Source organism: Hypomesus nipponensis, chromosome 17 (genome assembly GCF_054491055.1).
Source record: "Hypomesus nipponensis isolate SF chromosome 17, ASM5449105v1, whole genome shotgun sequence".
In the NCBI taxonomy this organism is placed as follows: Eukaryota; Metazoa; Chordata; class Actinopteri; order Osmeriformes; family Osmeridae; genus Hypomesus; species Hypomesus nipponensis.
The window spans coordinates 11,083,579-11,098,559 of record NC_140377.1 but is presented as its reverse complement, the minus strand read 5'-3'; the positions used below and the strand labels follow the sequence as shown (position 1 = coordinate 11,098,559).

Genomic DNA, 14,981 nt, shown 5'->3' with positions numbered 1-14,981 from the left:
GTGCGCTTTTTCAGCACCCACTGCCGGTGACGTCTAATCTGAGCGACGAACACCATTTTTTTACAACACATGTGGAATGTGTTGATGAGCAAATGCATTTGAAAAATAAGTTAATATAACAATACAACTGCAAGTGGAATCGTAAACGTTATAATTTTAGGCACGTCCATAAAACAAAATGGCTAATAGCAACCTCCAGTTCAAGACCAAGTAAGTGAATACGTTTCACTTGTAAACCGACCTCGCTAGCTAGCTAGATAACTAGCCATGTAACCCATCACACTTCTATAGCAGGAATAGAAGTTTGCTGCAGTTATTAATGCATATGGTTTTTTATCTAGCTATGCAGTTTCCAGCAAGATCGAACCATTTTACAAAGGAGGAAAAGTACAAGTAAGTTTTTGACCGACTGTTCATCCGATCGATGTTGCCGAGCCTCAGTTGACGTGTGGGATAAACTGTCACATTTGAGCTATTGGGAGATGTTGAAGTTGACCCATTTGATAATCTAATTGGTAATCTGTGTTCTTTCAGATCAGCAAAGATGAGAAATATTTATTCTGTACCTGTGGCACACGCGTCAACGTTCTGCAAATTGTCACAGGAAAAATTGTCCACAGTATCGAACAGGTTAGACAGTCTTCTTTTTAAGTACACGTTTTACGAGGTCATGACAACCTGAAGTGGTTTTTACTTCTTATTTCTCTTCTTCCTCTTTTGTAACTACAGGATGACCAGGAGGACATCACATCATTTGCACTCAGTTATGATGATAAGGTAAATAAAACGTTTTCAACCAAAAGGAAGTATAAGGACCATGAAGAAAGGATGCACTTTCATTATTATCTAACCCTCTCTGCCTAGATCCTGGTGACTGCCAGTAAGGCTCTGCTGCTGAAACAATGGGACTGGCAACAGGCACAGTGCACCCGCTCCTGGAGGGCCATCCACAATGTGCCTATTGCTAGCATGACCTTTGACCCCACCTCAACCCTATTGGCCACAGGTGAGCAGACAAGACAACACACACTGCAAAAGTGTCATGAGTTCCAGACATAATATTAATATCTGCATGCTCTAATGTTGATGCACACCGGTCTTGGGTGGTGTGCTTAGAGAGTTCAGATAAATACTAGTAGCACCTTGAAGTGAATTGTAATCATATTGATTGTGATCTTCTGTTGCTTGCCAGGCGGCTGTGATGGCACTATCAAGCTATGGGACATTTTGAAGCAGTACTGTACACACAACCTGAAGGGCTCTGCTGGAGTCGTACAGTAAGTCACCACTTTCATAAACCCTAATCTCATGTTTACTACCCCAGCAGCACACAACCACAATCTGAATGATTACTGATTTACATGTAGGTTATGTACTAGCCTAGATCTATTTTTCTATTGTTCTGTTCTCGTGTAGTCTGGTCCAGTTCCATCCAGACATAAGCCTGCTGCAGCTCTTCTCCTCCTCCATGGACTGCGGCATCCGTGTGTGGGACCTGCGCTCCAGCCAGTGTGTGTGCATCCTGCAGAGCCACTACAGTGCCGTCACCTCCCTGGCTTTCACGCCAGAAGGAGACACCATGGTCAGGTACGCTGGACCCAGGATAGAGCTGCAGCTCCTTTAGGACAACAAGCCCTTGTGGTTTCATGATGCAACCTACCAGTCTTTTGGGATGTTAATGTGATGTGTTTTTGGGGTTGCAGCTCTGGCAGGGACAAGATCTGCACAGTGTGGGATTTGAAAACGAGGACAGCCAAGAGAACAGTACCTGTCTATGAGGTGAGGTGTCTGGTAAACCTTTGGTTAGGATGCTAAATCTCTCTTTGCTTTTCAGCGTGTTGACACCTCTGTGTGTGTCTCACTTCAGGCAGTGGAGAGTGTTGTGTTGCTTTCTGAGAACGAAGATTATTCCCATATTGGAGTGAAGACGAAAGAGTTGCACTTCATCACAGCAGGGAGCAAAGGTCAGTCCCATGCACAAACTCAACAAACATAAGATATTGAACATAGTTGAAACCTTAGTTAAATCCACATGTTTCTTGTGCTCCCAGTCAGTTAAGTCGCTCTCCCATTCTCACTCGCTGTTCATCCCTGCCTCTCCAGGGGTGCTAAGAGTTTGGGAGGCCAGCTCTGCTCGGTGTGTGTACACCCAGACCCTCCCCGCGGCTGATTCTGAGGGGGGGGAAGAGGAGGATGGGGACCCCCGCAGTCTCACGTACTGCCTCCCCCTGCCCAACTGCTCCAGCCTGGCCACAGTCACTGCTGAGCACAACATCCTGCTGTACCAGCTTCCCACTCTTACCACTCGGCAACAGGTGGGCCAATGGGGAAAAGGGGAATAGCAATTTTAAGGCAACGAGACAAATCCACAGGAACAGTCAAGTAACGTAGACTCAGACACGTGCAAAACAAAATAAGGTAAAATACAGTAAGGTAAAATAACAGTAAAAGGCGGCCAGTTGCTTAAAAGTACAGTGCATTACATCTCAAACAAAGGCCATAGAGGGTAGTCTTCTTGTAATGCTATTACCACCCACTCACATGCATTCTCTTTTTGTCCCTCTCTCCTCACCCACAGTTTGTGGGCTACAATGACGAGGTCCTGGATGTAAAGTTCATGGGGAAAGGGGACAGCCATATCGTGGTGGCCACTAACAGCTCTCAGATAAAGGTGTTTGAGCTGGCCACTAGCAGCTGTCAGATCCTCTATGGACACACAGGTGAGCCAGCAGAGGGCAGTACCTCACCACTGTGCTGCATAGGTGGCTGTAGAGAGGATAGGGGTGTAACAAGCACATATGTTTGCACAGCAGCAAGGACAAAACCGAGGGAGAAACGTATTTATAAGTAAATTATTATTACATTTTGTGTATGTATTGATTTTTATGTCAGTAACAGTACTTATATATTGACAGTTTCCATCAGTGTTAATACTGTTCAAATTAAAATATGGAGCATTACTTCTTAATGGAGACTATTTCTTCAGACTACTTGGAAACAATTGTCAGGAATAGTAGGAAAATTCAGATAACAGTTCCTCTCTTTGGTAACTTTATCTGGTCACATTTCACTCTTTGTGAAGGTTGCGTTAGCCCAGTGGTTCTCAACCCTGTCCTCAGGGACCCCCTGTCCTGCATGTTTTTGATGTTTCCCTGCTCCAACACACCTGATTCAAATGCATGTTCGTTACCAGGCTTCTACAGTGCTAGATAACGACCCTTTCATTTGAATCAGGTGTGTTGGAGCAGGGAAACATCTAAAACATGCAGGACAGGGGGTCCCTTAGGACAGGGTTGAGAACCACTGCGTTACCCCATCGCCACATGTTGAAGTCCTTTCCTTCATTTCTGTCTTCCCTCTTTCTCCCCCTCACAGACACAGTTCTGTCACTAGACGTGTTCAAAAAGGGCCTCCTGTTTGCCAGCTGTGCCAAGGTGAGCTGTGTAATAGACCCGTTCAGTAAAGTGTACTCTTGCTCTCATGCTTGCTCAATGTATTTGCCAACAAACAGACATTGTTCAGAGTTTTAATGCCATTCCCCTCCTCACCATCACCCCCCCCCCCACCCCCCTCCAGGACAAGAGTGTGCGTGTGTGGAGAATGGACAGTGCCAGCGGCCAGGTCTGCTGTGTGGCACAAGGCTCCAGCCATGCCAATGCTGTGGGCTCCGTCACCTGCTCTAGGTAAATACCTACAGGGTTGACTCCCCAGTTGTGAGTCTAATTATGAGGTCATGTCACCCAGAATTTATAGCAGGTACTGGTCTGGGATTCTCAATTCTAAACTGGGAAGCCCACTGTGCAGGATTGTCTTGTATGGGTGTGCGAAACCTAAGGGCATGTTAATCATCTTTAGTTCAATGGAGGAAATATCTGTCAAGATTGACAAGAATGATCTATTAATAATTGTATACTTGCCTAACTGTTTCCTGTTCTGTGTGTGTTTGTGTGTGTGTCTGTCTCCAGAATGAAAGAGACATTTGTGGTGTCTGGCAGTCAGGACTGTACAATCAAGGTATGGGATCTTCCAGAGGGGATTGTTGACAGTGGAAGTGACCTGCATGAGCTGACTGCCAGGCTTACGGAGAAGGCACACGATAAGGTAGTAGAAATGTTGCCCTGCAACCCATTCTGCATTGTCATGCCCCCAGAACCACACCCATCACTACCCGGTTCCTCAGGTTCTCATTCATACTCGCACACATTCACTATACGGACACACACACAAAATATATACAGTTGCTGGAAGGTAGATGTCATTTCAGTGTTTCCCCTAGGATTTTTTTTAGCAGTGGGGGCAGGTCTGTCCGACCCCCCCCCCCCCCCCCTCAGCCGAAATAATAATATAAAAGTTCTAACCCTATATTTTGGAGTAGGTTAGTGTAATAATCTAATAACAAATAGATAACAAACATTTCATATATTTTTGTCCTATTTTCCGTAAAGCAATACAGTTAGGCTACTTAAAGTATGTTCTAAATGGCAGAAATATGCTGCCAATTAATAATTGACGTAACCACTTATTGTAAATGGTCAGTAGCCTAGCCTATTGATCAAGGTACTCGAAAGCATGTACACTGTCGGCTTCATTTGATCTTGATAGGCTAAGCATTCTTTAGCAAATAATAACAATATACCCACTATTAATTAAAACTACTTCAGCATAATAATGCACCTAAAATACAAACGTGAGCAAGGGCAGCAATCGCTATCGAATCAACAGGCATGCAATTATGCTAGCAGGGGAAGAATACAAACAACGAAAATCACCAGTTAACTTAAATTTGCAATAACTGTAGACTAATACAATAACAGGCTTTAATGAACTGAAAACATAAGTTATACGACTTACAGTTCTCAAAGACGCACACACGCAATCTCAACTGCGCTGTGAAGAGCGTGTCCTTGCTATTCTCCGACATGCACTCTAACAATCACTGCTGATAGACGGCCTGTCTTGTACAGCCTTATTTCTGATACCGTGGCGGCAGAAATTTAGCCGTGGTGGGCCGCCACAACAAAATCAACAGGGGAAACACTGCATTTTGCAGAAGGAAGTTTCCTTAGCTGTAATTTCCCTGTGCTCACAGAACCTTTGTGTGTTCTTATTTCTCGGGTAGGGTTTGGTTAGATACAATGATTAATTTTGTAAAATTCTCATAAATGTAGATTTATCAAGAACTAGTGCACAGTGCCTGTGATGCAATCGATGATTAAGATGTCAGTGAAACACAAATACAGATTACTTGAACCATAGATAAAACTGGTGGCACACACCTATTCCTGGAATTATAGATTGGGCACAGTGCCCGGAATAATGTCAGTGACACACACAGATTTCTGGAATTAATAGATTGCAGTGCCCGTGGTGCAGCTGGTGATGACAGTTCTTCTCAGTGGCTTTGGTATTATTCTCAGATCACAATTGAAATATCTCTGAAGTACTTGTTCAACCTCATGCAGAGGGGCAGTCGTCCTCCTGGGGACACCATTTCTTCTTGCATTCAAACATCTTTGAAAAATGTTGGTCTTATCATCAGCATGAGGGGGGGAGGGGGTCCTCCAGGTATCCTAGTCTGCGGTAGCAAGCTGTCATGAATATTTTTTTTCAAGCTTGTTGTTTGTCAACATGACACGCACGCTTTTTATTTCGAGTCTTTGGGTCTGTAACTTCCAGAGCCCCAGACATGACATCCGAAAATTTGTGGCCACGAAATGCTAATTCGTGGCCACGAAATGCTACGAAACGACCCAGCTTACCTTTATTGCGGGCAGTTCAGTTATGTGTGGGGCACATAGGCTACTAAGAGCAAGCTAAAGGTGCAGTCATGGACAGAGATTATTTGATTGTATTGTATTTTAGGCTCGTGAATGACTGGTAAATTTGGTTTGAAGTTCGATATTCAACAGATATTTGGACGCTCAGTAGGCTCTTGTGTTATTTTAACCGGTGTTAGCACCGCTACGACCGGCCGCTTAGCCGATGCTTTTGGCTGCCTAAACAACGAGTATGTTTAGGGACCATCAACAAATTAAACGTTTCAAAAGTCAATAGCTTCTCAACAACATAATAGCGTAAAAATAATGTTAAACTGTTAAAGATGTATGCATGTATAAAAAAAAAAAAAGATTTAACAATAAAATAGTCGTAGAATTTCTGTATAGCACAAATAATGGTCGGGTTTCCCAGATTTGTTAAGATCTTAACGCTAAAAGCTTCGAACGAATCTGGGAAACCCGGCCAATATTGTTCATGTCTTAATTATGCCTGTTTTCGGGCTTGCTATATTAATATCGTTTCGGCTCGCGAGAGCTAGCTTAAAGCAGGCCAAGTTAACTCAAGATGGCTGAGTCCAGGGCAAAAAGAGCAAATTATTTTGGGCAAATGTCGAAATACTTATCCAAACAACATAAATTGTGGCACTGCACTCCGTTGGTTTGTAAAAAGGACACCTGCAAAATATGAACTTTGCAGAGTGCCTGGTTCTTGAGATGATCGTGGGAAACTAAACCCATTCTAATTTGTACACACACAGACAGATAGGTTAATGAATGTTAAAGTCACTTTCTACTGGTTGATTTGGAACAATCCAGCATGGCGAGACGCATAAGGATGTAACCTTGAGGAAAAATAAAAGTAAATGTGGCAGAACCTGTCTTTGTCTAATACGTGCCTGGCCTGGAACCTGTTACACATGTCCTGAGAGGATGAAAATATATATAAAAACACAATGTTTTTAGCAGCACAAGCAATGCACTACATTATATACAGAGCCTACATTTTGCAAGTAGAGCAATGTAGGAAATTGTTTGATAGGGGAGCACAAGCAATCAGAGAGTGAAACATGTTATAATGTAGTGCATTGCATGTGCTCCCCCCATCAAACAATTGCATAACCTACATTTCATGAGAACAAATTAACAAATCGTTGAGTTTAAAATTAGAACTTTAGAACAGTTGTTCTTTGCCTTATCGTAATAATTTTGTTGTTAAGGATGGCCTTGTGTTATTCTGCATACATGATAAATAAACCACATTCACCTGCTTTTATCATTGTGCCACAGTCTTATCGTAGGAATTTCCCTCAAACTATTCTTGCGTCTTGGCCTTTGTCAAGCTATTTGTCAGACATAAATTCTGACAGCTCAAAGCAGTCGGAATCAAAACTTGACCGACAGGTCAAAAAGTGGTGTAGGCGTGTTGTGAAGAATTTTGTGTTTTTGTGTTTCCCTAATATGTATGGGTAATTTGTTCCATAGTTTTGGGGCGTAATTAGCAAAAGCCAAATCACCAATCTTCTTATGACTGATCGCAGTGTTCTAGCTGATGTGTAGTTTATAAGGGAGTTAGCAATGTAGCTAGGTCCTTGTCTGTGTAGAGCTTTGTGTGTGAGGAAAACGACCTTGTTACCTTCAATTCTGAAGGTAACATGGAGCCAATATAAAGTAGCTAGGAAAGGACTAACGTGTTCTCTCCTTTTAGTTTTGGTTAATAATCTACTAGAATTTTGAATGAGCTGTAGTCTTTCAGTGGTTTTCTTGGTAAAACCAGCAAAAAGTGTGTTACAGTAGTCCAGCCGGCTGGATATAAAAGCATGAATTAACTTCTTTGCATCATTTTGGTTTATGAATGGTCGTACCTTTGCTATATTCCTCAGGTGAAAGAAAGCTGTTTTGGTCACTTTATTTATGTGAGAGTTGAAATTCAAATCTGAGTCCAGGATTACACCGAGACTCGTCACCTCTGGTTTAAGACAGGGGGTTAAGCCTCCGAGATTCTTAGTAAGCATCTCTCTTTTGGATTTGGGGCCACATCGGTTTTGTCTTCATTTAATTTAGGAAGTTATCATTCATCCATTTGTTTATTGGCAACAGGCAGTTGGTAATGGAATTGATGGCAGTTGCATCGTTGGGTTCAGAGGATGTATATAGTTGTGTGTTATCCGCATAGCTATGGAAATCTATGTTATGTTCTCTGATTATGTCGCTGAGTGGTAACGTATAAAGAAAAAAAGTAATGGACCCTGAGCAGCTTCCTTGAGCAACCCCGTAGCAGTTCTCATGTTTCTTGGACCTATGGTCTCCTAAACTAACATAAAACTAACTTCCTGTGATTTATGATTTCATCCAGTTCAATACAGGGTTAGTCATCAACATCTCTCCCTCCACTACCTACCCTTCCCATGTTGCTTCCCTCTACCTACCACCCGTCCGTGTCCTCTGACCCCGTAGGATGTGAACAGTGTGGCAGTGTCACCCAATGACAAGCTGGTGGCGTCGGGCTCCCAGGACCGAACCGCCAAGCTCTGGTCCCTGGCGGACATGTCCTTGCTGGGGGTGTTCAGAGGCCACCGCCGAGGCATCTGGGCCGTGGTCTTCTCCCCCATGGACCAGGTGCTGGCCACAGCGTCTGCCGACGGCACCGTCAAGCTCTGGAGTCTGCAGGACTGCAGTTGCCTCAAGGTCAGAGGGAGGGCTGGATAGGGACACTGTATTTAGTGTGTCAGATTCGGTCTGCCCTGGCTAATTAATCCAGCTGTCTAAATATGTGTAGTCATGGACACGCTCAATGAAAGAGGCCTCCAAGTTATACAAGCTAAAAACATTTGAGCAATCTATTTGTGCTTAAAGCAAAGGCCTCATAAAAGTGTAAGGATCAACTTTGTTTCCTGGTAATTCAGTAGGTTTTAGACCAGTTGCTCTGATTCAAGCAAACTTCATTCAATATTTAATGTACAAAGGTCAGTTTAGGGTCAGTAAATAATACACAAACGGGGTTAAAAATTGGTTAAGGTGGTAGGGTGGGTTTGCCGTCAGATCGGGGCGGGGGGAGGATAGTTTGTGCGATAGACTAATGCGTTCTGCAGAGAAGGGAGACTGGTGTTTTAGAGTGGAAGGGAGAAAACAGGACAGAGTAACACGACGGATGTCGCTATTAAAAATAAAAACTTATTTTGACGACAACGTAGTTAAGGCGGCCTTAATTGAAAAGTTCTGCAGGAAACCCTGTACAACGTATAAATCATTGTTGAATGCATTTGGATAATAAGTGCAGCACAGTGAATATAGACATCAAGGACAGTGAATATAGATATCAAGCACTTGGAATGAATACTCAGAAATGTAACATTGAGTTTTGTCATGTCAAATTATACGTCACTGACACAAACGTAAAGCAAAAGCAATTAATGAAATGATGTATTCCGGGAATGGGTACCTAACTCGGATGATGTTTTGTCATGTAGACATTCGAGGGTCACGATGCTTCTGTGCTAAAAATCATCTTTGTGTGCAGAGGGACTCAGCTGCTCACCAGGTACCCTACGAGCTTACGCATGCACCACATTTAAGTTTTGCACCATATCAGTTATGTCACTTCTACATGCTTGTGTATTCAACACCTTCACACACCATCTCTTTTCTCCAGTGGCTCAGATGGGCTGGTCAAGCTGTGGACCATTAAGACCAACGAGTGTGTAAAGACCCTTGACGCCCACCAGGATAAGGTGTGGGGCCTCCACGCAAGCCGCAAGGACGACAAGATGGTGACCGCTTCGGCCGACTCCAACATAACTATCTGGACGGTCAGTTGGCAAAAACTCACCTTTTCATAACCCTCTCTTTTAGTTTGGAATTTGAGACGAATGATAAGTTAGGGAAAAGGCTGTCAGGTTAACCCTATGGTTAACCTTTACAAACCAATACCCTACACTATGAGGTGGGAGATTAAGTGCTGTAAATAAAGTCTAATAGGTATACTGCTAAACAGTTGAATCACTCAGCTGTTCCAGTAAGCACAAAGTAGTCAAACTAACTTCTTTGTGTCCAGGATGTGACAGAAATTGAGATAGCTGAGGAGCAGGCCAAACAGGAAGATCAAATTTTAAAGTGAGTATCGCTTACTGTTTTAGACCATGCGGGCCATACCCACCTTGTTTCCTCACACTTATTGAATACCTCTCTCCTCCAGGCTGTTTTCACAGCCTCTGTCAGTGTGGATTTAAAGTGTTAATAGTATCTAACCTGTAATCTACAGTGAGTGAATATATGTATGTATATTTCACGCAGTCTGATGTAGTCTGGATCGTGGTGTGTTTTAACAGGAAGCAGGAGTTATCCAACTTGCTCCATGAGAAGAAGTACCTCAAAGCCCTGGGCTTGGCTATATCACTGGACCAGCCCCATACAGTGCTCAAAGTCATCAAAGGTGTGTGCACAGGATGTTCTTCCTCATGTCATAATTGCAATTGTCCTCCATCAATTTCAGACTGTCACGTCATGTTTGTCGAAGCAAGTTCAAGCTTGTCTTCACTCTGTCTTCAATGTTATCTGAACAATGACAAACAGGGTTTTGTAGACAGGTGAAACATGGGTTGGACATTCCTCCCTTGGTTTCAATAAAGGGGTTATTATTATTTAAATCCACCCTATCATCACTCATCTATTTTGCTTTTCTCAGGCAGAACATTTGAAGATGTGAACAATAGGAATTCTCTCTAAGGCTATCAGCATAAGGGCATACCTCTCCCCTTTCCAGATATACTATACCATTGTAATTACTCAAAGTTGTGGAGAAGAGGGTCAAGTTTCAAAGCTGACCCAAAGTCAGTTGATCCTTACCGCAATATAGCAGATTTGTGTGTGCAATGTCAGTAAAAAGCCTGTACATGCCAATAATTGTCAGTATCACTCAATTCATGATGCAGTGCTCACGGAAATACTTAAGGTAGGGACTAGTGTATTATGTCATAGTGGGATGGTACTCACCCACGTATGGAATATTTTGAAATTACTTAACAGCCATTTGTACTGAAAGGTCTTTTTTGTGTGTACAAGATTTTTTGTTGTTGTGGGCGCACACTTGAATCAGAATCAGAATGGGTTTTATTCGCCATGAAGGTTCAAGTTCATGTCTTTTATTTGTCAGGTACACAGAACACCACAAAGTCAGACTGGGCACTGAAATTCTTAACATAACACAACGCAAGCACCTGGCATAACATAACATATAAGTACATAGAACATAATTTACATCTATGCTGATCTTAAATAAGTTAAACTTCCTAAATATACAGATAACAATAAATAATACACTATACTAACCCTAAATGTACATAATACCTATTACAACCCTGTAACCTAAGTTCACACAGACTAGAAATTTACTGTCGGAGGAAGGTGCATACGTTAAACATAAAATAATCTTAAATAAGTACTGTTCAAGTCTAATACTAAGGTGATAAAATATATACATATATATAAGAAAAAATATACATATACATATATGTGTGTGTGTGTATATATATATATATATATATATATATATTTTTTTTTTAAACATATTTTATCCCCTTATTATTAGACAGAAAATGATCTTCCCATCTCCTGATGTGGGTTCCATAACCTCTATTCTGTTATGACTTTCCTAGCCATCCGCCAGGTGGAAGATGGCCACCTCCAACTGGAGAAGACTGTCTTGAACCTACGCCAAGACCAGAAAGGTAAGTTCATAACTGTAAACTGCCTTTACAGTTATGAACTGTACAGCAGAGTGATAGGAATCCCAGATCTGTGAGGATATTTGGTTCCCTTATCAGTAAATGTCAGCAGGTGATGAGATCTTTACTAACTGAACATGGTAGATCCCCCACCCCCAAATATTTTTACATTTCCCATGGAAAACATGTGTACCAAAATGTATCCCCTCATTATAACACAAACCCAACCCCATCACTTCTGTTATAACTTCACTATACTCACCCTCCCTCTTTACTCCAGAGTCCATCCTGCGCTATTGTGTGGTGTGGAACACCAATGCCCGCAGCTGCCAGGATGCCCAGGCTGTCATCCAGGTGCTACTCACACACCTACCCCCTGAAGAGCTTCTGCAGTACCAGGGGGCTCGCACCCACCTGGAGGGACTTATACCATACACGGGTGAGGCCGAGGGGGATGTGTGACTGCGGGTGTGTGTCTGTGCGTTCACAAGTTTTCCCCTGAAAACACGTTTCTAGAAGTTTCCTCTCCATGCCCTGGTGTCACCATGACCTCTTCCCTCCCCTGTAGAGAGACACATGCAGAGAATCGGCCGTCTGCTGCAGGCGTCCATGTTCCTGGACTACATGTGGCAGAAGATGAGAGTGACAGGCGCTCCAGCCAGGTGAGACAGAACGACGAGAGGGCTTAAGACACTTGCCTATCAAAACACATTCTGAAATGCACACCAACAGTCAGAAATACATCTCCCAACTCTAATTGTAGGGTATTTATATATCAAAATAGGTAATGTCTCGTAACATTTCTTGAAACCAACCTCAGAAGTGACAAACCCGTTTTGTAGCATGTCTGACTAACACGGGACAGTTGGCTATTTACCAGGCTCAATGCTAGAGTGCTTGTGAGCTGTCAACACCTATTGTATAAGCACAGGTCTGTCTCTAGTGTCTGGAAGAAACGACGGATACCTATTAATAATACTCACTTCACAGATAGAACTGTCAACTGTAACACAAATACCTCAGTCGGTACACATATCTGGAACTTGTAATACTTTTTCATTCAAACAAGCCAAGTATACTTCGCAAAAGTATATGTATCAGGTATGTCAGCCTCTAAGTGTGTACAGGACTTGGAAACTTGACTATACTTTATTTATATCTGATATTATTCTTCAGTATGGACACCCAGGATGAGGAGATGGACAATGCTCCTCTTCAGGAGACCCTTTTCATAATGGACAAGGACCATGGAAAAGGTGGAAAGCAGGAGGAGGATGGCGTTAACGAGGAAGATCCAGACTGCCCAGCAGATATGGAGGTCCTAAGAAACAGGAATGACGATGATGATGATGAAGTCAGCATCTGCAAGAAGACCTCTGTAAACAGAGGAAAGGCAGAGAATGGGAATGAGAATGGCGAGCACCACTCTAGTGAGGAGAGCTCTGGAGAGGAGGGAGAGGAGGAGGAAAGGGACCAGGGAGACCAAACAACAGCCAAAATAGCAAAGTTTCAGATGACCACCCTTTTAGCCGAATCCCATCCACCTCTCCAGACTCCCAGCTGCTGACAAGGACCTCCATGCCCGTCAGACAGAACCCTTTCCTGGAGTGGGTAATCTGGGGTGGGCTATTCCCATTGAGTGCTGACAAAGCAACACACTGACTGTGGATGCATGGACAAACAGACTGACAGGTCCAGAATGACCTTTCTGAACAGCTGTTAAAGTTGAAGATGTGAATGTGGTTGTGTTCATCAGGTCAAAAATACAAACATCTAGGGTGGAACATCCATTTTAATCTTTTTGTTCACTTCTATATCAATAACAATGTGTCAGCAGTGTCCATTACTTAAAAACAGAATCATAAACGTCTGTTTCTCCCCCCCCCTCCATGGCTGGAACTGCTCTCTGTGACTTTCCATCTCTACATTTTTGTAATCCTGCTCGACCAGCTCTTCCACATGGCAAAACAAGTTGGTTTATGTAACTAAGAATTTTGTTTGAGACAACAATCTGGAATAAAATGTGTTTGCCCTGTAGGAGAAGTTGTTTCCACGTGTGGTGTGGTTCAACCTGTGGTAAAGAAAATACAAAATGTTTATGAAGTCTGTCGTTAGTAACACACTGGAGAATCTTTCAACTAAACAAAAAGAGGCAATAGGATTTTGCACTATTTCATGGACAAGAAGATTGAGCTCCCTTGTCAAATTCTTGCCCATTTGTTGCCTTATAGGTTTGATTTTAAATGTTTTGATTAATCTATACCTACCTCACAACTTCAAAGGAAAGAATAGTTAAACTTTTTTTATTATTTTATTAAAAAGTTATATGTTTTGCATTTTGATGCTAGACAGGCACTTAACATATACAGTAATGTCTCATGGTAACACATCAAAATATTGGCATTGTCATTCCATGATTACTATCTTTGTCAGGAACCGTCAGAAAGTAAATTATGACACAAAAGAAATGCCCTGGGCTGCATTTCCCAATAACCAGGGGCGTTGTTAGACATGAAACTCTACTGGGAAACAGGCCCCTATTCATATCCCTTTTTTTATTCAAAGTGTGCTGCGCACAATGCGCTACTCAGCTATAGAAACTCCCCTTGCTTAACATTAAACAACAGTTCAGGGACACAAATGTGATATCAGCTTTGGCAGTGACATCAATAGCAGTGACGTGCGGTGATGTCAGTAAGAGGCTAGGCAGTGAGTTATGAAAGCCAGATTACCTCATTGTTATTTCAAAACAGTAAACGCAGGAAACAGTACAAGCAGTAGCCTACAGCCGCTGACTGTTAGCACAGCCAAATAGCCAATCTTTTCTTCCATACCAGTCTGTTTGAAACGATCGAAAACATGTCCCTTTTGCTGCAGTCGTCCATCCAAGTCTGGCATAGATCTACCCTTTTGCTATTAACTCCTTTTTTGAATAAACTTGAGCATGGAGAAATTCCTTAAAGGTCACATGGCATGAAAACTTCACTTTAGGAGGGTATTTAACATAAATGAGTTCCCCTAGCCTGCCTTTGGTCCCCCAGTGGCTAGAATTTTTGATAGGTGTAAACCAAGCCCTGGGTGCTCTTCTCTGCCTTTGAGAAAATGAAGGCTCAAACGCTCTGTTTGAAAATCTGCTCCTTGTTACGTCACAAGGAGCCTCTGCACAACCAGTAGGGCCTAGCCTATCTTAATTTTATTTTTGCTGGAAATGCGCCGACACAACCTCTCAAAGTTTTGCATGTCTGCGCCAAACATTTCAGCCACCACTGTTTCCTTAACTTGAGCCAAAACAAAGTTGGCCTTGCTGACCGTCTGAAATTAAATTCTGGATCAGTACTCCTTGGTCCAGCTCCAAACCTCGGACAAGTAAGTCAACTAACGCTATATCATTTTGTTGCTTACTAGCTTGCTACCCTTAGAATCTGGCTGTAACATTAGCTCTGCGGATATCAGCTGAGGTACTTTCGCTAATATAAACGCAAAT

The 14,981-nt window shown here is 42.6% G+C and overlaps 1 protein-coding gene across 1 annotated transcript; it reads left to right on the top strand.

Moving 5' to 3' along the window:
- Positions 1-37: 37 nt before the first annotated feature.
- On the top strand, positions 38-13,592 carry tbl3 (transducin beta like 3). Its single transcript, XM_084677211.1, has 23 exons — positions 38-210; positions 342-393; positions 535-630; positions 730-777; positions 865-1,006; positions 1,193-1,277; positions 1,417-1,587; positions 1,704-1,779; positions 1,868-1,964; positions 2,104-2,315; positions 2,579-2,720; positions 3,376-3,434; positions 3,577-3,683; positions 3,966-4,101; positions 8,232-8,462; positions 9,245-9,315; positions 9,427-9,583; positions 9,829-9,887; positions 10,103-10,206; positions 11,429-11,500; positions 11,778-11,936; positions 12,066-12,159; positions 12,674-13,592. Exons 1-23 carry the CDS (start codon positions 179-181, stop codon positions 13,062-13,064), a joined length of 2,793 nt encoding a protein of 930 aa, XP_084533337.1. The 5' UTR covers positions 38-178; the 3' UTR covers positions 13,065-13,592.
- The last annotated feature ends 1,389 nt before the right edge of the window (positions 13,593-14,981 follow it).

Coding starts and splice junctions, on each gene's coding strand:
- tbl3 (XM_084677211.1), top strand. CDS start 179: ATGGCTAATAGCAACCTCCAGTTCAAGACCAA. Junction 2,721..3,375: donor GATCCTCTATGGACACACAG/GTGAGCCAGCAG, acceptor TCCCCCTCACAG/ACACAGTTCTGTCACTAGAC. Junction 9,316..9,426: donor GGGACTCAGCTGCTCACCAG/GTACCCTACGAG, acceptor TCTTTTCTCCAG/TGGCTCAGATGGGCTGGTCA.